Raw genomic sequence first — 24,521 nt, forward strand, 5'->3', positions numbered from 1 at the left:
CGTACCATTATCAGATTTGTGGAGTACCTCCCCAAGGCAGGAAGAATTGATCCAGGAAACGTGGCCAGCATTTGCCTCTCAAAATTAGTATTTAATGGAATGCTTATATTCATGTCTCAAAACCTTTAGCAGGGTTCCTTGATCAGTAATTAGTTAGGAAGCATCAGCCTTTTTAAAACATACCAAAATGTTACCTTTATGTCTGTATTAGAAAACTGAAAAGGTTTATACTAAATAGAAAAAATTTTAAGACATGGACTCTTACAAAATAAAAATAAGATGAATTATACTGTTACTTTTTAGCAGAGGCAGATCATGTATTATTCTGTTTAAGACCCCAACCCCTTTGCATTCATCTTCCCAACATCCTCTGGAGTTAAGGACTGTAAGTTTTCCAAAGCACTGGAAACAATCATTTAAAGAAAACATCAGATCTCCCACATATTTGATAATACAGAGAAAATACTTTCCCTAAGATATCAAACAATCTAGTGATAAACAATGCCAGAACCAAGTAATAAACTCCTCTAACTGAAGTTCCCTAAATATCTTGAAAAAAATGTGCCAAGAGCATTATAAGAGCATATTCAATGTCCTGTGATTTTTAATCTTTCAGTGTCACGTTAAGAGCTAGAAAGGGGTTTCAGCTTTCTTGTCTCAACTTTCTAAAAGTCCTCTCATCCTTGTAAAGGCATTTTAAATTAGTGATTAGGTTCACAAATGTGACCATAATTCAATCAGGTACGGAAGCTAAGGTGGTAACCCTTTAACAGATTTCGGTATAATAGATTATGAAGGCAAATTCTACACATACGACATACAAAAAAAAATTACCTAATTTATAAATTTACAAAACCTATAAGTTAAACCAACTAAAAATTTCTCAATATCACCATCAGAACATCTTTTCTAGCACAAACTCTAAAATTGCTGACTTGATTTTACTAGCTAACAGAGGAGAAAAATTACTTCATCTGCCTTGACATAAAATGAAAACCTCTAAATTCCCTAAGCCCTCTTTTATTCATTAAGAGTCTAAAGAATTCTGAATCACTCTGACCCAATGACAGTAACAGAGAGCATCACACTTATTTTCCTAATCTCTTTAGAATTTTCAAAAATTTTAAGACATACAAATTAACACCAGGATTTTGCCTGCATTCCATTTGATTCTACTTATAGTTTTGTTTTTCCTACCTGAGTTATGAATAGTTAGAAGTTAAGTTCTTTTGAAAGTCAACTGAAAGTTTCTATATTGGCCCTTGAATGATAGTGCTTCATGACATATGAGTTTATCACACTGATTTCTCTCAGCCTAGAAAATTCTATGACCTGTTCTGTGACCTTTCCTAACTTTCAAAGTGCTACAATCACTAGCATGCTGCCTGGCACTTATTTGAAAGGATAAATGAATCCATGCTCACAATAAATTGCCTGTGAAAACATGAACTATTTCAACGATGTATTACAGTTTTATTTGAAGACACTTTAAGCAGCAATTAAAGCTCTAATTCAAAAATGGATAGTTTTAGCAATGCAAGTAGATGTTTTCTACTAAGGGATATATTCCTACATGTCACAATTTACTACTTACCTGGCGGCTGCCTCACTTCACTGGCATCAATTTTAAGACTCATCCAGATTTCAAAAGTATTAAAATATGAAAAATCCTAAAATTTCAGTATTAAATTTTAGTGACTTCACAACGTAAAACTAAGAGTGAGCAAGGAGGCAAGGAATAACAGAAAATTGACTGTACATCTTTAAAGATAAACTTACCAAGCTAAGAACCAATAGCCCAATCACTAACATCACACCAAAGAATATTAATAATGTGGCACATCTGAACAAATCCTGCATTTCATGTTCTGGAGGTACAGGTTATACTGCAATGGTCTTTAACCTTGCCTGTATATTAGAATAAGCTGGAAAACTTTTGATCTTGATGCAAAGAATCAGAGTATCTAGGGGTTGGCCTGGCTATTTCTCTTTAAAGCTCCCCAAGTAATTTTTAAAGTGCTGCCAGGGTTGGGAATCAGGGCGATACTGCAGCAGACCTAGTGCTGCTACCATTCTCCAACACAAATAATACTGTCTTTAAATTAGCCAACAATCATCCTTTACAACAGTAGTATAAAAGAAACCCTCATTTATGAATATTCTCATTAATTTTTTCCTTATACAGACTTTGGCTGGTATGTGGTCTTTACCAACTCTAACCAAACTAATGAGTTAACAAAAGATGTGGGTTCTGGTCCTGGATGGGTTCCTATGTGATCCTATTCTAGTTACTCCCACCAGCTGGGCCCGTGTCGTTGCCTATGAAATGCTGGTGTTGTATTAGATATCTCGACTCTCTTCTGGCACCGTATCTTCATAACCAAAATGTTTAACAAGTTAAAATCACTTCCAAATTTATACATCTTAGTTCTAATATTTCTGACTGTTAGCAACAGCAAGAGGAACTGTGCTAAATTCTATGAAGGTATTTCCTCATCAGGAACAATATTCAAAGTCAGTGTGAATAGCATGAGATGCTGATGAAATGCCAAAGCAACACAACTTTTCAGGCTTGATGCTACTGTAGCAACAGACATATTCATGGGAAAATGCACTTGGTTTGATGAGTATCATAACTGCATTATCAATTTGAAAAGTTAATGAGCTGTGTGGTCTTAGATAAGTTATTTACCTTCTCTGTGCTTTTGCCTCCTCTATTACAAAATGGACATAATAATAGTACCTAGTTTCATAGGGTTGTGAAAACTAAAATGGATAATGCATTTAAAGCATTTAACAAATGCCTTGAAAACATTTGCTCAATATTTTTTAAAGGTCTTTTTTTCTAGGAACCTGAAGTTATAGAGCCAAATCTACAAATCAAGAAAAACAAAGGAATTTAAAACAGTTATTTCATGTCTATTATCCACTAAGGGAAAGGACTACGATATGTCTTTCACATCAGATGGTTTTTGGATGAAGCAATTCTGAACAATATGGTAGAACTAACTCCCTGGCAATGTCCAACATACTCTAGCTTAACATTTGTTCTTTCACAATCTCAATGAATACAATATATGATACATTCCAACAGACTCTAATTCAACTAGCATTTAATAGGTGGATGAAATAGACTAGCCAGCAACCCTGTAGGTTATATTTTATTATTTCCAAGCTGCAGAAATATTAAAATGAACATAGACAAGAATAGCATGTGCAAGGGCCTTTTTTTTTTTTTTACCTCACAGGTCTGCAAAAAAGTAACATTTATACTCCTAAAAACAAGCAGTTAAAAATCTGCAGAAGCCACAGATTGAAGCAATCAGCTCTAAATAAAACAGCTAGAAATTGAGCTAGCATTTTAATATTCCAAAGAAAATCTGAAAAGTGTTCTCCAATCCATTTTTAAAAAAAAAAAAACACTTTATCCCTGTGCCTCATTTATTTTGTACCTTTTAATCTCCCTCACCTATTTCACTCCTCCTCCTGCTCCTCCCTCCCCTCTGACCACCATCTACTGGTTTGTTCTCTGTATCTGTGAGGCTGTTTCCATTTTGTTATGTTTGTTCACTTGTTTTGTTTTTTAGACTCCACATTTAAGTAAAATCATACAGTATTTGTCTTTCTCTGACTTATTTCACTTAGCATGATACCCTCTAGGGCTAGCTATCCAGGTTGTCACAAAGGAATCCACTCTTAAACAAAAAAGGTGATACTCCAAGAAATGTCATGATATATGCAATTCACTTTCAAGTATACAGCAAAACAACTTGAAGAATGAAAGTATGCAACATAGATGGACAATAGACAGATAAAGCAAATATGACAAAACAAATTATTATCCAATAAACACTTAACAAAATTGTTCATTGTTGAGTCTAGATGGAAGGTATATGGCTGTTCTTTGTACTATTTTTTCAGCTTTTCTGTATGTTGAAAATTCTTATGATGAAAAAATTTGGACGTTTATACATGTTCTAAGCCTATTAAGTATAACAAAAATAAGTCTCTTCCTCCCTCAAATAAATATTAAATATATTTCAGTAATAATCATATTTTATTTGAGGTATAAAACCAATCAACAGTTGAGATATACACAGAATGAACTATGATATAACAGAAGCTCCTGAATATAATAGGAAGGGCCTCTAAAATTACTTCTTTTCAGGCTGAATTTATTCCATGAATCCATTAACGTATCTAAACCTTGCAGATACAGTTAAAGTTAGTCAACAAAGTGAGGAAAGTTAGTTCTTGGCATTTCCTTTTTTTACAGGAAGTTGACCTGTAGCTTCCAAATACTTATTGATAAGGTCTTCTTGTGTAGCTGGTGAACATGGCTGATATCTGCAGTACTCCATTGTATATTCTCCCTTCCCCTGGGGGTTTAACACAAAAACAGAAACAAAAAGCAGATTTTTTTTTTTTTTAAAACAACTATCAAGTAAAGTCATGCAAAGACAAGATTTCACAAAAATGATGATTTTGCAGGATGGTCTCTTGAAGAACACTGAAGTAAAATTTAAACACTTGCTTACCTCTGTGCATGACCTAAGTTCAGTAGAATAACCAAACATTTCATTTAGAGGGACCTGAAAACATACACAGTAGATATTTCAGCATTGCTTATTGAAAAATATTTGAGAAAAATATAGAGAAGACTTAGTCATTTAACTCCTTTAGACTCAGGTTTCTACTAACTACTCCTGGTTTAAAAGAATTAAAAGCCAAAGAGAAACCTGTTTTTGTTTTACCACAGTAGAAACCCTATTTGAAAATAATTTCATTTGACAGACACAACTAGAAACCCAATCTTTCAGTTTCACGGAGCGGACACCGGTAACAGCTGTCCCTCTCATCCCCACTCCACGCAGCTACAGCTCAAGCACTCAGAAGTGTTTCTTCTGTGAAAATGTGAATACAACTTTCCCTTGGACTCCTCAATGATAGGCCACATGCCAAGAGGAGTGTCTTCTAAGAGGCCTTAGGTAACGTGATAAACCCTTTCTCCCATGAGATTTAAGTAAGGGACAGGCAAGGGAATTAAATATTATCCCAATAAATTAGAACATAATAAAACGGCTATGCAAACAAAGCTATAATGAGAAAGGTAATTATACATCTAAGAAAATGACATACTCACAAAAGGCCTACCTGAAATGAATCTTATTTTTAGATTTTGCACTTAAAGAGATGCTCTAACAGCAAAGTACCGAAATTACCACATACATATAAGCCACAAATTCAACACTCAGCCATGGAAATGTGCCAATTTGCTCTACAATTTCCAAAACCAAAAGCTAACTCTGATTTCCTCCTGTGGATAATAAAAGCAAGGTTGTCAGTGACTAACAGTACTTACATCTGCATATAGCGTAAAATAGTCCTCAATTCCATCTTGTCCCGCGATTATTCCATGGCGCCGGTTAATTCCTGCAATCACTGGTCCCTGAAATTCATGTGGAGCTACAACTTCCACAGACATAATAGGTTCAAGAATACATAATGTGGCATTTGCCAGGGCTAGGGTTTAAAAAAAATATAAATTGGTTTATTAATCTTTAAACAAACTGGAGCTCTTTCCTATCCACATATACAAAAGGGAAATAGAAAGTGCTCTCCCAAAGGTACACACATAAATGATAAGGTTAAAATATTTGATCTGGACTCATTTTTCTAGTAGCAGCAGCAGTCACTCTTCTAAATGGAACTTCCAGTAAGACAACACTTAATTCTAATATTAGTATGTCCATTACCATATTTTTATCCTAAAAATCATTAGGTTGCAGAAGTAATATAAAAGGGTCTTAAAACAACATTCGATCAAGTCCCTTCCCATTTAAATTATGCAGTTGAGGGTTACTAATTCTTTCTGAAATCCTTCGGGAATAAAGACACTATCTGTTAAGTCTCTGACCAAGGTAAATCAATTCTTTCTTGTTGGTCCCTGGCAGACAGTTATTTATACTTGGAGACAATAATCAAGTCATGCCTGAGATATGTCTAGGCTAAACAATTTCAATACCCAATTGAGAATTAGAAAACCAAGTTTCTAGTTTCTGCTCTGCCTCTAATAAGTTATATGCCTTTTGGAAAAACACAATCTGTCCAAGTCATGTTTCTTCACCTACAAAATAAAGACATCGGCCTAGATGCTAAAGGCCATTTAAGCACTAAACCCCAATGTGTTTTTTATGTGTGTTTTTTTAAAATAAAAAAAACTTATTTTTTTAATCCCACTTAGTACATAACAAGAACACTTCTTACTGTGACAAATGCTGACTGAGGTTGAAAATGTAACAGTGCGGAGAGAATATAAAAAAACTTCAAACACTCATATTTAATTTGGACATCATGATAGTGTGGAATAATACTTCAGCCTCAGACTGGATGAATTATCTTTAAATAAAGACTTTAAGCATAACATGAAAAGGTGACAAAGAAAATATTTTGTTTTAAAATAATCATAATTTTCCAAGCATCAATTTGTTTATAATAATCTAGTCAGCAATTATTCTTGTATATTCATTAAAGCACTTGTTCTAAAGACACTATTAGCTTAAGTGCAATAATTATAAGAACAGCCATTTAATATACTTGCATTTCTTTGAAATGTTTTCTAATTCAAATCATATCTTAGCTCAGACCTAACTTTGACTCATTACTCCTAATTAGTGAATTTTGTTCTGAAAAGAGGAATAACTGAACTCTGCAGACTCCTAAGTTTCATTAGCTAAGCCTGCAGAATTCTACGTAGACAGCTAAAGCAGTAGACTAAAAATTCTAGATAGACTGTAGAAGAAGCTCTATTTCTTGTTAACTTCTTGGGTTACCACAACAGCAGAGCTTCCTTGGCTCTAAATAAATGCAATTAATGCAGAAGAAGGTACCCAGAAAGAGAGATGTGAACAGACATATTAAAATTTAGTAACACATTATCTAGTGTTTTCAATATAGGTCAGTAATATAAAAGAGCTAGAGTGTAAGACGCTCATATTCTAAAGAGAAAGAAGGGGCCAAGTATATAGTGTATAGTACATAATTGTTGAGGACGGCCTGTCCAGTTCTCGGTTTCATATTCCCTCACCCTGCTCCTTTCCTTTTAACTCCCTCTTTCTTCCTAAATCCACCTTCTGATTCACCTCGCCCTTATTCATGCTTTTCTCTGTCCCATTCCATATGACAAGATTCCAGAGCTAAATTCATCCTGCCATTTTTTAATAGTCACATGGCAGCCAAGTCCTACAAGCAATTTTTCCTGAAGTAGAATAAAAAGCAAGTGAAAATACCCACACCATCACAGGACCTTTTAAGCCAAAGTGGTGCGTAGAGGTGGTAATGTTTCTATTTCAGTCCCCTAGGGACAAAGTTGATAACACCAGGCTGGGTGCTAAAGAGGTTGTGTGAGGAGGTGGTCAAGGGCTAGGCTCTGGTTTTAACTCTCAGCTCCACCACTAACTAACATGTAACCTTGGGCCATTTGATTAACTACTCTTGAGTCTCAATTTTCTCAACTATAAGGCCACTGTTGAAGGTAAGATATGATAATTCATGTACTCAGCATAATACACAGCACAAAAGTGATCAATAAGTGTTATTATGACCACTCTGAGACCAAAAGCTGGCAAATGGGTGGCATTGCACAGTGCTAGGTCAAAGGTAATGTGAAGGGAAGAGGGATTAGCCTTCATTATGCCCAAATATGTGTGTGCAAGTGTTTTCAAGTACATTCTCATCTAATACTTTGGCATTACTATCTCCAAACAGCCTGGACTTGGCCATTTCCACGGAGTTAAGTATGAAGTAGAGCCAGCATTCAAACTCAAAGCCCAGGAGATCAGAAAAGGGACACTGCTGAGTAAAATGAGCTAACATGACTCTGGGTAGGCCTTTATTTCTCTTGTAGAGTAGCTACAAGTTCAATGTTTCTGCAGAGACCAAGCACAGCGGTCTAAAAATTGGCCATAGACAATGATGGCAACGGTTAACATCTATGGGGTGAAACAGTCCCTGAAAGAACATTCAATTTCACGTTTCAGTTTTAGTTACATCACTGATTAATCTCAGGGGCAAAGTTTACATTGTGACTGAAAATAGTTCCAGTTTTCATTTTTTTTTTAATGAAAACTACGTGAGAATTTGGACTATTTTTCTTCCAATTTTGATAATAGAGAATAGCTCAAAAGTATAAGCTAATCTGATACTAAGCTCATTTATCAACATTTTCCACCCTAAAACTCTCATATGATAATCAGTGGAGGTGTATGCATGAAAAGCTGATTTTCTTAAGAGCCCAGCAAAAATTTCCTTTTACCCTTTTATCTTTCAGTCATGGAGAAAAAAGAATCAGATGATGATACAGCAAAGTAATTCATTTTTCACGCTTGTAACCTGTTTATTTGCACATATTTATCTGGCAAAAACCAATACTCCTCAATTCAATTATTATCTGGTGCTTTTCCTTTGCACCCCACCAGGCAGTCATCACACATAACAGTATTTGTACACTTAAGTATTTACAAACTGAATGGTACATATCTACCTGTTTAGTTAATATGCATAGACGTACAGACTTTTTTCATGGCTATATATGTGTATGTTATGGGCATATAATCTATATTTATTTATATTTCATATAGGTATAATTTAAAAGGTTGAGGCTCTTTGTTAATTGATTTTACCAATTACCTTGCTTTATGCAACCTCTATCCAGGAAAGCTACCAATTTCCAGTCAAGAACCAGCATAGAACAGTTGGTGATATCTAATTTGTTTTAACTATACTTTAAAAAAGTATCACAATGTATACATTTATCAAATCATTACTTTAAATATTTTACAATTTTGTCAACTGCACCTCAGTAAAGCTGAAAAAAAGAATATGAAGTGATTAAAACCAATTTGCCAGTTGAAGATTTATTAAAGTGGTGAACCCCGAGAAGGCAAGAGGCAGGTGTTATCAATACACTCTGAATCATGCTTAATAAAGTCTTATTTTTTTTGTGACTTTATTTCCCTTTTTCCTATTACAACTGACAGACTGTGACAAGGTTTCTAGATCATAAATTTCAAATGCATTTTTAATAGACAGCTAGCTGGCATAAAGAAAATGGAGGATTCTCTCACCCTTTCACAACTGAGAAACGAAACAACAAATTACTAATGGCTCCCATTAGTTTAACTAAAATAAGGAATTAGCAACCTGGTCAGGGAATGAGCAACCTTCTCCAGCCATTGCCCCACACCTGGTCACAGATGCAAACAGACCAAAAACAACAAAGTCCAAAATTCATACAATAAAATCCTGATTTTCCGAATGCCTGGAAATGATGTGTTAGGATTAATTTTCTGCTATTTCGACCCTCTTTGACAAAAATATCTCTGAAATGTTTTGTGAATCATAATGTAATTCTCTGCAAAAATCCACTTATGGACATAACTAATGAATTACCATATAACGGATATGGAAGAGATGACAAAGAGAATGAATTTTCTGGCTCCCAGTTACAATGTAAAAGCCCCCAACGTCAAACTGCTGTGCCGTCATTTGCTTTTCTCTCTTAAAAGCAATGAATCAGATATATCTGCAATTGCTTAGGGTTCTGTTTCATCAGGGTTTTAATAGACATATTATTCTATGTGAGAAAGGTTGACAATTTTAGCAGTTTAACAAGAAGTCTGCACTGAGAATAAGTTTTACTGAATTCTTTCAAAGGCCTAAAAGCCTACAATGTCATACATGAAAAAGTTGTTTACAAATTTATAGATTTTTCTGACATCTGAATAAATCACTAAAAACAGGATGACTATAATTAATGTTTCTTTAAAATAATTCTTATAATTCTGAGCACTTCCGTCTTCTCTATTAAAAGTAGAACTTACAGATTATCTATGAATTTAAACTTACAAACAAATACCAGATAATTTAGGAGAACAAAGTAGGATTTTAATTTTGTAAGAAAGAAAACACAGTAATCTATCCTCACTTTGATTCTATGAACACTTGCCCAGAGCCCATCATGTGCCCTGGTGTGCTGCTTACTGCTCTGGTGGGGTGGGGGGGATGGGAGGAAGACCTAACCAACACAGTGCTGCCTTCTGCGGCTCTGATGGTCCACCAGGGAAATAGATGCACTGATGCGGCAACTGCCAGACACAGCGTACCTTGTTTAAGAGCACCTTCTCCTGCGCGGATGAAAGAGATTTCATTGGAATCCACCATGTGATACGCTCCATCTTGCAGGACAAACCGGAGCCCAGAGAGCTTGTGACCAGACAGAGGGCCCTTCTCGCAGGCATCCAAAAACCCCTGTTAATGAATGAACACAACTTCTGGAGTGAGTGGGTTTTACTCACAGAAGCATTATGAAAAACCCCCAAACATTTTAGTATTCAGAAGTGTAACATTTTTATGTATGCTACATTTCATTGTTTAAAAAAAAATTTTTTTTTAAGTTGAACAGCCTATTTAAGTATTATTATTGTGGAATCTAGATGAGCAATCCCTTGGAAAACTCTATCACTTAAAGGTGAGAGCTGGTTTGAAAGTGATGCTGAGAGTGCTACAATCGCTTTCTCATAACCTCATCTTCAAGAATTACTAAACACTCATGATGCATTACAGAGACAGCATGATCTCAATTTTACAAGGAGGAAAGAGAGGAAAGGCAAATCTAAGAAATTCTCTAAAATAAAACGTCAATCAAAACTGACATCTAATCAACAGCTGTGTCTTAAGCTCCTACTATATACCTACCACTGCTCTGCCTCATTGGCAGATCACTAACAGCTTTAGTGTTCTACAATGTCAGTAAGAACTAAAATTAAAAGCTAATTTTATTTTTCCAAAGCAATTCTTCTTTTAAAAAAGCAGCTTTATTGAGGTATAACTGATATACAATAAACTATACATATTTAAAGAGTAAAATTTGATAAGTGTGCAATTTTTTTTTTCATTCAGTCACTTAAATACTCGTAGAGCTCCTACAATTCAAGATAGTTTTTCATGGCAAGACAATCACACAGCTGCACATGTAGTACAATATATTTCTGGCATTCAAAACTGTAAACTAAATGCTGAAAAATATCTGAGCTTTCCTTCACTTACATTAATCCTGGAGAATAAAAGATAATTTAAAAGTGTGTGAATGACAAAATATTGTCTTGAAATAAAGTATAATGAATGAAACACACTAATCACAAAAAATGCTACCAAAATTAATGCTGAAGCCAAAATTATGATCTGTTAATAAGATTTCTAAGTTAAAAGGTTAAAAAAACCTAAAAATCTCAATCTACAAGAATAGACAGTTGCTAAAGGTTTACAACAGTCTTAAAGCCAGTTGACCTAGAAAGCCAACAAATCACTAGTAACCCCATTATATGTGCAAATCACTTCACAATTCCCAAAGAAATATCAGAGTCTTATCTGATCCTTGAGTTTGTGAGGGGTTGGGAATTAAGTACTATATGCTCAGTTTACAAAAGAAAGTGGCTCTGATTTACCCAAGGGCATGTTAATCACTAGCAGAGATTAGGACAGCACCCAGGTGTTGGGAATCTTAATCAATGTCCATTCTACTACATCAGTACACCTAAAACTTTCATAAACCCCTAACGCCTACTGCAAATTTCAAGTGCTGATTATAATCAATGAAGTAGTTTAAATTTATCAAGAGAAATACAATAACTATGATTAAGAAACAGAATGACTTCCCCTCATCATCACAGCATATATTTATAGCTCTTGAACTTAAAGATTCTAATCAGATGGAAAGCTTAATGAGAAAAAGAAGCAGAACTGTAATGAAAATGAACCACAGAAGACGTGATAGCAATGTGATTTGATACCTAATAGACTGTTTTTGATTTTTTTTTTAAATGCAATAAAGTTTTTTTTTGTTTTTACCTTTTCTACGGCAGGCACAAATTGCTTTGGAACATTTGACCCAAATGTTTCATCTGAAAACTCCAACTTAGTGTAGTTCTCTGGGTCCAGAGGCTCCAGTACACCTATCACTTTTCCAAACTGGCCTGCACCACCTGATTGTTTTTTATGTGTAAACTCAAACCTGAAAGTAATTTAGGAAGAAGAAAAAATCAACATAGCATTATATAATCACCAAAATGAAATAACTCCTACTAATTTAAATGAAAAACCACCTCTCATCATTTTTACTTTTTCCTTCAAATACCATGGCCTTGCTATAAAATTATTATAGAATTTATTTAAAAAGTAATCCTGTCCCTTCTGTTTTTACTTGGAGGTGAGGGTGGGGCACACCACCAAAGTAATCCATGGTTTTAATTCTACTAATTCTGAATTTCACAAGTAGAAAGTAAAAGTCAACAAATTAAAATAAAAAGTCCGTCTAAGGTTCTTACTCTATTAATAGTAACCTACATTCCAAAGAGCTTACCCATTTCTTTTGGAATGCCTCCCTTCCCTGGGACAGTGTTCTCTCCTTAAATCTCTATGAGGACAATTACCTGAAAATAGGAGCTATGCAGTTAATTCATTCAGATAGTTGCTATTTGATTTTACAACTTGTACACTATGGACTGAGAAAATACGAGAGAAGGGAGTTTCAGGCGGAATAACTAACACCTGAAAATGATTAATGGCAAAATGATCATGATTAACATAAGTCATTCAAATAGACACACAGGTCAGTGTTTACTTGAAACTACTAATGACAACATAAATAGGATGAAATAAACATCTTACATGCATACTAAATATATGTAAACACAGGCTACGATATCATTGAAAAAACATTTCATGAGGGCTTCCCTGGTGGCGCAGTGGTTGAGAATCTGCCTGCCAATGCAGGGGTCACGGGTTCGAGCCCTGGTCTGGGAAGATCCCACATGCTGCGGAGCAACTGGGCCCGTGAGCCACAACTGCTGAGCCTGCGCGTCTGGAGCCTGTGCTCCGCAACAAGAAAGGCCGCGATAGTGAAAGGCCCGCGCACCGCGATGAAGAGTGGCCCCCGCTTGCCGCAACTAGAGAAAGCCCTCGCACAGAAACAAAGACCCAACACAGCTAAAAATAAATATAAAAATAAATTTAAAAAAAAAAAAAAAACAACAACATTTCATGAGTATCTACTGTTTGGAAGGCGTTTTTCCTGTCAACTGAAACCTTCCTCAAGGTCATAAGATGGAAGAAGCTGGCTGCTTTCAAAGGTGTCTGCAGATAACTGCAGGTAAATGGACATTAATGAGTGTGTGTTCCTGCGTACAGATCTGTGAATGGTTTGGAAGAAGTAAACAGCAAATTTCAGTAGATGTCAGCTTGGAATAAGCAGTTTCCATAGAGAGCCTAAGCGTGAAATGTGCCTGATGAACTGCCTTTAAATAATCTTCCAGCAGCCAAGAGCTTCAGGATAGGCTGGGAAACAATGCTGAATGGTTGATTTTCCCGGGAGAGAAACAAACAGCCATCAGAACCACCAAGAGCAGGAAAAGGAGAAGAGAAACAACTGCCAAATCACCACAGAATTACTGAAGGGATTCCAAAACTGTGGTCCATTGACATATTCTCTAGTATGCTCAAGTTCTCTGAGACATTTTAAATTTTGTTTTCAATTTGACAATAATATGACATACAACATACTCTAGATCTGTGCTGTCTATATGGTAATCACTAATCATGGATATTTACATTGAAATTAAATAAAATTTAAAATTCAGTTCCTCAGCTGCACTAGTCACATTACAAGTGGTCAACAGGCAGGTGTGGAGAGTGGCTACTGTCCGGGACAGCAGAGCCAAACATTTCCATCGCTGCACAAACTGCTACTGGACAGCAGTGCCCTGGAGGGCCAGCTCACAGACAAGCAATCCCTGCGGTTTCAGGGACCATGGCTGCGTTTATAATCAAGTGGATGCCAAATAACAGGACACTCGTGTGCCAGGCTTGTGCTAAACACTTTTTATGAACAGTCTTACTTGCTCTTCACCACAGACCCATGAAGTAGGCACTATTTTTTTATTATTATTTTACAGGTGAGAAACCTGAGGGTCAGAAAAGCTAAGTAACTTGCCAAACGTGATACAGCTCTTAAGTGGCAGAGCCAGGATTTGTACCAAGACCAACACTCTTAATCAAGCATGTTTCTAAAAGGCTAGTAAGAACATAAACTGATTTAATCTGCACACGATGCATTCACTTCAAAAGCTGTTAGAAGACACTGCACAAAGAGAGATTTTACTGTAGCTTAAATAGAGAAGTGGAAGAACTAAGACATCACTTGGTAGGCACTGAATAGATGTGCTGAAGGCAAAAGAATCCATGCTCCTGTGGTCAGACCACTGGAATTTTATAAAAGACAATTTCATTTTGACAAAACATCATCATCTCTCACATTAAAATTACTGTTAATTAGAATTGTGTTGGTTTTATTGCGTATCTCTATTTTGTAGATTTATTTTGACTTCATAGTCTTATCAAAGTTGCAAGCCATAGGCGTTTTAAGTTTTATGTCCATACAATTATTTAAAATAATAATTTAATTTGCCCGATCCCAGAGACCCATAATAATTCTGCTACTTTCAAGGTAACTCATACATTATTCAAGTTTGCGGATAATGATCTCTTGACTTACCACTAATGAAATTTTAGTAAGTAAGTAAGATTTCAAGGACTCAAGTATAGGAATAAGATTCTCTCAATGCAGTTTATTTATTTAACATCTAAATAAGCAGTTTAAAAATTTTAATATAATAATTATATTTTTAAAAGAACTTAAACTGGTATGTGTACTTTTAGTAAATAAATGCCTGATACGTCACAACCTCTGTTACTAGCCTTGATCTACAGAGATGTTAACTGTATTCGTAAAGCTTCAAAAGGGTGATTTCATCTAGGAAGCTCACATATTGTACTCCTCACAACTCTAACTGGTAATAAAACAGATGTTAACTAGCTACTTGTGAAAACTTTAAAATTTCATTATCAGCAAAAAAGCTCTTTCTGGGTAATTAGAATGTATTCCGCCACTCCTTCTTGGACACTATCAAAGGAGCACATAATTCATACAACTAACACACAAATACAGTGACAAACTAAGAGGTTGGCTGATAGATGAATGACTCACACCCCCCCAAACACCGCCCAAAAACAGAAAAACAAGCTTCAATTTTTTACAAAAAGCCTTGAGGAGAAACTAACCCTTTCATCCTCTAGTTACTTGATGGTTGTTGGCTAATATAATTAGAAAGAATGGGAATGCCTTACTACTTACTGTTCTTTAGAAATCTACTTACTCCAAAGACTTTATTTACAAATAAAAAGGGTATTTGAGGAAAACAACACATTACAAATACATTTTTGTTAACTTTTTTAAAAAAAGCAACACAATATATATGTCTACCCAAGGAACCTTCAAAACCCGTTTTGGGAAAAATAGCAAAGAGTCTTTATTTCTAAGCCAACCAGCTACAGTGTCAGTTTGGCTATACATTTGATGAAAAGAAATCTTAGCTGCTAGATCTACAGCAAATCCAAAGAACAGCCTAGACTACAGTTCCTTTAAAGCTCACAGGAGGTAATTAAGAGATCTGGAGAGTAAAAATGCACTGCCTACTAAAAGTCTGTGCTTGCTTAAGGAGCTTTTAAAAACTGCTTTTGTTAGAAGCTACTTCAATGTAGTGCTTTGTATAAATTCAGTTTTTAAGTAAGTTTTAATCCTCAAAGTAAAATTTTCAAAGTGATTCAGAAAGTTGGAAGCATGGTGTGATATCAAAACCTCATCTTTCGAAGATCAGTAAAGGGAGAGAGGAGTGCAAGTACCTTTTAAAATTCTCCTGACCTAAATTACATAATCCTCCAAATTAATGCTATCGTTTGCAGTCTCTCGTACCCTGATTTGGGCAGAACTGATACACCACCACAGAAAGCTGGGTATGAGCAAGCCTGTTCCTGGACAGGGAAGAGAAAAGAAGGACTCACAATGACTCACTACCTGGCGCTCCTTTGTACTTTGCCCCGTGCCGGACACTGCGGGTGGTGTATAAGGAAGTTGCGCTCCAGTCTGCAAGTAAAGCAACCAGCCTCCTTCCACGAAGAGGAAACTTGAAGCCCCAGAGACTCCACTAAGGCGAAGGCCCGAAAGCCCCTCCCCAAGCTTCTGTAAAGGTTAATAAAAGGAAGGATGTAGTCTCTAACAACCCAGCCCAACGACTCACTCCTCACCCCCCCTTAAAGGAGGAGGGGGCTCTCTCCAAACAGGGACCAGAGAGTAACAGTAGGCGGTAGCAGGGCGGGGCTCCAGGAGCAGCCTCCTTAGGAGCCAGCTCCCAGGCAGCGGCTTGCAGAATCGGAAGGAGGGAAGGAGGGAAGGAGGGAGACAGGGAGGGAAGGAGCTGGCGGCCCCGCCCCAGGCCCCGCCCAGCCCGAAGAAGGAGGGCTGACTTTTCCGCCTGGGGGACTCGGCAGCAGGCAGGACGGGGGTGCCCTTCCCTTCCTGTGAAGCTCGAGCAGCCCCACGCAAGCCCAGCCGCCGCTCACCAAGAATGGCAATCCCTCCGACCCACTACCCGGCCTCCAGGGCGGCCTCGGTGGTAGAGAGCTGCATCAACTACCAGCAGGGCAGCCCCCACAAGGTGTTTCTGGTGCAGACAGTCAAACAAGCCAGCCTGCAGGTGAGTCGGGCAGAGGGTGGTGGCGGCACCTGCTAGCGTTCCCCCCACCGCCAAGGGTCTCAGCTCCACCTGCTTCTGACCCCCCACACCCCATGCCCGTTTTGGGCCTCAAGGCTGGCTGTCTCTCTAGAGGAGTTGGCTTTTCTGGGATTGGGCTACACTCCAGTCTCTGGGGACAGCCCCGGGAATGTTTGTTGTTTTTACGGGAAGGCAGAGACACTGGTAGTTTTTATGAGCCCTGCTATAAGGAAATCGGTAAATGTTCTCAATTGGGGCGGCTTCTCCCCTTTCCCCAAGTGAAACCTACAGGAACCATTTTCAAAAGGATCTTAAAACTGGCGCTATGTTTAGCATATACTACTCCAATCTGGGCCAACAAAAGCTCCCGTCTTGCAAAAGATTCTTCACTGCCTGAATTTTAAGATCAATCCTTTATTAGACTCTTTGACCAAAATGAAGGGTTAAACAAAAAGCAACAGAAACTGACAAAGCAGAGTAAAAGTATTGTGGCCTGAAGCTTCACTTCAACCATCCAAACACTACTGCCACTGACTGCTGTGAATGATGGGCCCCCTCTGGCTAAGGAGTTAAATTAAACGCTCAAGACCTCAGCAACCACTAAGCTTGTTTCCGTTTTACTAAAATCTAATAGATTTGCGACTGTCCCTTATTTATCTGACAGAAGTTTAACTGCTAACAGTCTTTAAGAGCTGACAGGGAGTAAATGTTATTTCAAAACCACACCAGATAACATAATTAGGTACAAATTCTCAATTACATCTTGATTCAAAAGTGAAATACCTAAACGTCTGTCTTACTGTTATAAAATTTGTTAACGTATCATTTTGCAAGTCCACTAACATACAAGTAAAAGCAGTACTTAACATTCTCTAACCACTTCGCAGTAAGCTGCCTCAAAATGGAATTCATCTTCATTGAACACTATTTGCAGGGTACATAAGGCTTTATGAAAAAGCTTTTCAATGGTGCATCCTATTTGTCACCTTTAGAATTAAAATTTTCAAAATTTCTCATGTGGAATTTAGGATCACAGATCCAGAGGTTAGAGTACTCTGATGATTGAAAGTGAATTATAACCGATTTTATTTATATATGCTTTTATCTCACCCTCTTGTTCTCATCCAAAATAACCCTGCTAGAGGACCTGCTAAATTAGATGTCACAAACATGGTGACATGCCTTGGTCAAGGTGTAAGGCCTTAACCATTTACCCCCAACAGTCAGCACCACGCCCAACCAAATGAGAATGGATTCTTCTAACAATGTAAAGAATTGAGTTATTGTTATAATAACACAACATTTTCTTAATTTTAGGATATTCCGGGAAGAGGACATAAGTATCACCTTAAATTTTCTGTGGAAGAAATTATCCAAAAAGTAAGTGAAATGTCATTTTATTATGAAATAAAATTTGATTCCTAATATTCCATATCACCTCTGTTGATCAAATCATAGGATTAATTTGGTTTTTAAAAAAGTTGTTGTAAAATCCCTGCCTCAAAAAAAATGATCACCATACAAAGGTCAGTTTTTACTCTTTGTGTATTCTGAGATACACTTAGTATTTCTATCACGCTATTTAGAAAAGAGACTCTATATACTTCAGTTCAAATAAATTTCCTTTAAAAATGTTATGTACTCATAGGCCAGTATGAATTTATGCCTAATATGAACAAGTGTAATAATTAACTCTACAATCATCATCACTTTTTTATGTCTGTTTCATTCTGTTTTTCATTTCTTTTATTTAAAGAAAGCAAGTGCTTTTAGATATTTATGAGCAATAGAATGGCCAACTGGTACCACTCTGTTCAGATAAGAATCTTTCAGTAATGGGGCAGGGAAATTTTAAAAAATTATACACCTGTCAAATTATTAATGAGACAAACTTAAAAGGAAGGAACTGCCACTTGTACCATAACCACCTTGAAATTTAAAAAAGCTTGCCCTTTTGTTAAGCATAATTAAAAAGAGATACAGGCTAACATAAGGAGATTCATTAAAAGGCATTTGAGCTGCTTGATAGTCATCTTTACAAAGCAGAACCAACGCTACAATCTTCTCATTTTATATTTGGATATAGACTGCAGAATCTGAGTTTGAGAAAATTTCTGTTATTTCAGGAGGAGAGAATAAGAGTAATGGACAGACTTAAAAAAGTAACCAGAGTCTAGAGTTGGTATATAAAGACTAAAATCTGCCTTACAAATGGACTTCCCATTAATACTGAAATACATAGTTTTAAAATGAATTTACAAGATTATGAGACCTTATATGTTATAAAATAAGTTACCTATTTTAGATACCTCTAAGAAAATTATTGGGCCACCACCAATTAGATACCTCTGGAATAGGTACACTCAAGTCAAGTCTGAAACAACACCATTAGGGGGGCAATGCTTTAAATGTTATATCTCAAAGAACAATAATTAGTAATGGATGGCCATCTACATGTAAAGATCTTTCACAAAATGTTTCAAACAGCAAGTTACAGTGAATTGCACAGCTGAAGTACTGTACCCTCCAATGGGACAAGATACTGCACCAGAAGTCAACTTCACATTTGAAGGAGAAATTGGAAAGAACCCAGATGAGGAAGATACCACATTTTATCATAGACTCAAGTCTATGAAGGAACCACTAGAAGCACAAAATATTCCAGGTATGTAAATATATGGCACGGAAAAATATTTTTTTCGACTTTAAGATAATATCAATTACCTATGCTCAAAATTGTTAGATGTTAACATTATGCTGGCAATATATTGACTTTTGCAAAAATATTTATTACTAATCTAATTCAACAACAAAAAAAGCCTTGGAACCTTATAGATCAATCTATGGCTTAATTAAATTAATTACTTTCTGTACGCATTTGAAGAAAACTAAGACATGACTTAGAATTTAGATTTTTTTTAAAGGTCAATACTGTATATATAAAATAATTCCATTTATCATATAAATGTTTCCCTCACCAGACAGTTTTGGAAATGTACCTCCGGAAATGAAGCCAGTTCAACATTTAGCCTGGGTTGCCTGTGGTTATATAATATGGCAAAATTCTACTGAAAATACATGGTATAAAATGGCAAAAATTCAAACTGTCAAGCAAGTGGTAAGTAATTTCTATAAAATACACTATTAATAGATTTAATATTTACTGAAGGTGTTATAATTCATGATTGGATAAATAGTGCCCCTTTAGTCATTTTGTATTTAAGATAGTGAAGTCAGTATTTGAAGGAGAAGTCAGTTATCAAGGCCAGAGAAGGTGAAGCTGCAGTTTCAAGAGAGTGAAGTCTTGAATTATAAATAATTTGGCAGTGGTTTTTGTGTGCAGCTTAATACAGATTATTTCCTTTTGCAACCTAAGTTTTGTGTTCAAATTATTATAATCATGTGATACTGAAACCACCTCTGCTTTTTTCCTCTAGTGAAATGGTAGTGTCAGAGCTAAAGATATGGCTGGCATTTTTTCCCCCAGGATCAGCTGGAACAAAAATATTAGCACTCAGTCTTTGTGAAGCTTGCTGTATATAATTATCTTTTATAACCCATTTAGTCATAATTGACAACCTCATATCTTACTTGTTGCTAGCCTTGTATTTTAAGTCTGATATGACTATTCCAAACTGCCTCTTTCTAGACCTTAAAGAGATTAAAATAAATTATTTGAGTTTAGCTCTATTAAGAGGTTTAAAAGAAAAACAAAATATGTCAACTAGTAGTATTTAATGGAATACAAGAAAAATACTCTGTAAGAGAAAAGCACTTTCCATTGGCTTGTTTCAGTTTGTTGATAACAAACTGCAAGGCAGCTGGAGCACCTGTACTCCACAAGCTTTTGCAGCCACTTATTAGATACCTTTGGACACTGGAGGACAGGATACCAATTACAGTACTCAGAGTGTAATGCCAAATACCTAGCATCACTATTTATAACACTTTAAGAGAGCCTTTTTCTAATGCATTTTTGTAGATAGCAACCTTGGTTACAACACTCCTATAGGGGCATTGCGGCTCAGATAATTGAGTAGCTGGGTCCACGTTACAGAGGATCTACAATCACAATCATGATTTTCAAGCCATGTTTTTATAGCAAAATATGCAGTGTTACTGCTTTATGAAAGAAATTTCGTGTAACCCTTCACTAAACTGCAGTTTTAAAGCATTAATGAAAATCCCAACAGAAGAGTTTAACCACTGCTTCAGCGTGAATATATTATATATCTTTACCTATTATGATCCAACACGTAAGAAACCTTCCTGATTTTTACCTTATCCTTAAAGGACATTCTTTGTTGATATAGTCAAAGAAGGGATTGCTTCAAGATACTATTAAGGAGAGAAGAGCATAGTTTTATTTGATCCTGGGGCCATATTTATAATTACTGTCAACCAAAGGAGCCACAGGAGTCTGTGCTGCCTCTTGGAGTCTAGGGCTTGTTTCAATACATCAGTTATAAGCTTTAAAGAGCCTTGGGTGAGTACAGCAAATTTCTGATGACCATGGTTTGAAACTCTGTAGACGCAATATTTCTGTGCAGCTGATAGTATAAATACTTTATATGTCCAAAGCAATAAGCAGCATAGATCAAAGCTTTAGTTACAAAATCAAACATTACATTTTATTATTTTCAGTTTTTTAAAAGAGAATTCCTATTATAAAATTGGTTTCCTTTAGTGTAAACTCTCATTTCAGTAGTTTATCCCTTAAACGATGCTTTTCTGAATAATGGAAACATTAAGGAATCTTAAATGACAAATTATAGACTGTAATGTTCTTAAGTAGCTACCACAACTCAGAAACTAAAAACAGAAGGGGTAAATGATTTTTAGAGTAACAAATTTTTTAAAAATCATGATTTTAAAATGTAGTTTGAAAGAAATCTTATTTATAAGAGAATAGTTTTTCTGCCAGGCTAAATAAATTATGACATTCAATTTTTAATTTTACTTAAGTGGAAGTATTACTGTCGTCTACTAATGAAAGCTGATTCTTAAAATTATCATTTTTGCCAATGATATCAAGTTTTAAACACAGGTTTTTATTTTTTATTATAGCAAAGAAATGATGACTTCATTGAGTTAGACTACACCATTCTACTTCATGATATTGCATCTCAGGTAGAGTATCATTTTCCTTTATTTGATGCTACTTTGAAAATTGAGACTCATTTTGTAGCCACAGTATGCCTTATTAATTTTGACTCTAAATCAGAATTCATATAAATTCAAATAGGCACCAGGTTGAAATATATTACACTTGCAGCAATTTAACTTGTTTTGTGCTTTCTTTATGAGGACTGTTTTGTTTCTAACAAAATATAAACCCAACTCTGTTTTCTTAAATGTTTTCTGAATTTTATCATAGCATCAGTTTCCTTTACTTGCAGGAGATTATTCCTTGGCAAATGCAAGTTCTCTGGCATCCACAATATGGTACTAAAGTAAAACATAATAGCCGTCTACCAAAGGAAGCACAATTGGAATAAATGAAGACTGTAACATTCGATGAAGTATAAACATGCTTATTAATGATGTGTATACCAGTCTTCATTGATATCTAGCTTAAAGGGTCAGACAAATCTCATAAGTGTCCCTTTGTATAAATGGCCTGAACTACAGAACTATATAGCTTCCATAATAAAGAGCATCACAATGTAAAAGTGTCTTATCAACAGTAACAGTGCTATGTATATCCCCTAATAAAAAGCTTTAAATTCCAGCCTCATAGTTTATGTTTAATCGTTTTGCATACTTACGGGACAGGGGCCGTAATGGTTTCTCTGAAAGCAACTTTTGGCTTTCCTGTGGTACAAGGACAGCCATATTCTCTTTCCATCCTCTAAAAAGAGCAGGAGAGATCTTTTTGATATATTTAAATTAAAAAAATAATGAACTAAAGGAAGAAAAATCCCAAGAATCTCAACTACCTTAGAAGCATTCATTTAAATATGATAAGCAAATGATAAATCTTAAATCACTTAAGTACCTTATGAGGATAAATACATGATATTAAACAATAAAACTGCTTTTACAGATTTTATATAAATGAATTCTAATTTAGATTGATTAATTTATACTTACCTCCAATTAATCTATCCAATAAAACTTTATCTTTGCTCCATTTTATTACATATTCACTGGAATAGTATATGAATCTGTTGTCATAATTTTCTACTATCTCAACTTCAAAGATATAATCACAACCAGAATTTTTAATCATAAGTCATATATATTTTGTTTTCGTTCATATACACACAAGACCTTTCCTAGGTAAGCAGGGGCCCCATCTACCCACTTGTTTATCTCCATTATAATGATCTTCAAGTACTGACTTGAGAAGAAAACAGGCAAGAAATGGCCTGAAGAGTGGGTACTGGTGGGCCGACTTTCTCAGCAGGTTTCTCCCTGAGGTTGTCTTCCTAAGGCTGAGACCAGGATACACTCGACCCAAGGAACCATAACCTAGGGATGGATGAATGGTCTTACTGCAAATCCCCTGAGCCTTGATTCTAGAAGTCTGCAATGTTTTACGAATAAAAAGATTTAGAAACCAAAAGTAATTAATTAGTAACACACACTGGAAGAAGCAGTATACCACATCTAGATACAAAAACCAGAGTGAAGCTTGAAGAACCACTATTAGTTTATAACCATTAGATTGAGAATTATCGACTTTTAACAAAATATAGACATAAATAAAGTGAATTTAACTTCCTTGTTATTCATTACCTGAGCATAGATTTCCAGGTGTAATTCTCCCATTCCAGATACAATTGTCTCTTTGCTCTCAGTGTCAAAGTGGACTTTAAATGTGGGATCTTCTCTTGTAAACCTGCCAATACCTTTTGAAAATTTTTCCAGATCATTCTTTAAAAAAAGAAAATCATTACACATTTTACTAAGCATGATAAGCAATGAAACTGTTGAAAAAACTTTAATGAATGAAATCAAATACATGAACAGTTAAAAAATAAAAATGATCTACCATCTAGTTTCTAGGCTATATCCTTTTAATATGAGAGCTTGAATACCACACAACCAAGACAGCAGGGAATAGCTAACTGATAGAATTTTCTTTTCACACCAAGATACAGGAGTCCAAGACTTAACTCTATGCCCTTTCCTATTATATTGACAAAAACTGTCCATTTGTGGAAAACTGCCCATAAAGCAGAAAGTAGAATCTGTGTTACTGTGTTATATCTTAGAAATCCTATACATAATCAAAGGAATCAGCATGGTTACCAAGTTTCTACTGTAGATTCAAGAGGGCAGTTAAGACCAACACTAGGCAAATGCACATTGAGACCTCTCCCTTTCAAAACAATCTGCTTGGATGTGGTTTGATGCACCTTTATTCTCCTTAGATGTAACTTCCTTATGTGGTAAGCAGAATAATGGTCTTCTAAGGACATGCCCTAATCCCCCCAAACCTGTGACTGTTACCTTACATGGTAAAGGGGACTCTGCAGATGTGAGTAAGGTTACAGACTTTGAGATGGGGAGATTATCATGAATAATCTGGACGGGCCCAATTTAATTGCATGGGCCTTTAAAAATGGAAGCTGAGGGACTTCCCTGATGGTGCAGTGGTTAAGAATCCGCCTGCCAATGCAGGGGAAACGGGTTCAATCCCTGGTCTGGGAAGATCCCACATGCCGCAGAGCAACTAAGCCTGTGCGCCACAACTACTGAGCTTGTGCTCTAGAGCCCATGAGCCACAACTACTGAGCCCACAAGCCGCAACTACTGAAGCCCATGTGCTCTAGGGCCCATGTGCTGCAACTACTGAGCCTGCGTGCTGCAACTACTGAAGCCTGCATGCCTAGAGCCTGTGCTCCGCAA

The 24,521-nt window shown here is 36.0% G+C and overlaps 2 protein-coding genes across 8 annotated transcripts in view; one reads left to right on the forward strand and one right to left on the reverse strand.

Annotated features, from left to right (window-relative positions):
- The window catches only part of GFM1 (G elongation factor mitochondrial 1), a 52,589-nt gene that overhangs the window by 6,412 nt on the left and 21,656 nt on the right, over positions 1–24,521 (reverse strand). For 4 of the 7 annotated variants that reach the window (XM_082394353.1, XM_082394358.1, XM_082394356.1 and 1 more), the window contains exons 12-18: positions 23,406–23,543; positions 22,433–22,515; positions 11,908–12,070; positions 10,164–10,308; positions 5,363–5,523; positions 4,539–4,592; positions 6–4,379 (exon numbers count right to left, since the gene is read on the reverse strand). In XM_082394353.1, coding sequence (XP_082250479.1) covers positions 4,248–4,379; positions 4,539–4,592; positions 5,363–5,523; positions 10,164–10,308; positions 11,908–12,070; positions 22,433–22,515; positions 23,406–23,543 — 876 coding nt within the window. In that variant the 3' untranslated portion in view covers positions 6–4,247. The remainder of the gene's footprint in view (positions 1–5; positions 4,380–4,538; positions 4,593–5,362; positions 5,524–10,163; positions 10,309–11,907; positions 12,071–22,432; positions 22,516–23,405; positions 23,544–24,521) is intronic. The other 3 variants (XM_082394355.1, XM_082394354.1, XM_082394359.1) reach the window with 3 other exon arrangements.
- LXN (latexin) lies at positions 16,008–22,395 on the forward strand. The gene is made up of 6 exons (XM_082394496.1): positions 16,008–16,646; positions 17,982–18,044; positions 19,152–19,329; positions 19,646–19,782; positions 21,732–21,794; positions 22,064–22,395. The coding sequence occupies exons 1-6, from the start codon at positions 16,518–16,520 to the stop codon at positions 22,160–22,162; spliced, it is 669 nt and encodes a 222-aa protein (XP_082250622.1). The 5' UTR covers positions 16,008–16,517; the 3' UTR covers positions 22,163–22,395.

Source organism: Balaenoptera borealis (genome assembly GCF_965194805.1).
Source record: "Balaenoptera borealis genome assembly, chromosome: 5".
NCBI classification, from domain to species: Eukaryota; Metazoa; Chordata; class Mammalia; order Artiodactyla; family Balaenopteridae; genus Balaenoptera; species Balaenoptera borealis.

Bases quoted from the DNA above. Each gene is read 5' to 3' on its own strand.
- LXN (XM_082394496.1), top strand. From the start codon at position 16,518: ATGGCAATCCCTCCGACCCACTACCCGGCCTCCAGGGCGGCCTCGGTG. The intron at 19,330-19,645 runs GTATGTAAATAT...TTCCCTCACCAG, and splicing joins AGAAGCACAAAATATTCCAG to ACAGTTTTGGAAATGTACCT. The intron at 19,783-21,731 runs GTAAGTAATTTC...TTTTTATTATAG, and splicing joins TTCAAACTGTCAAGCAAGTG to CAAAGAAATGATGACTTCAT.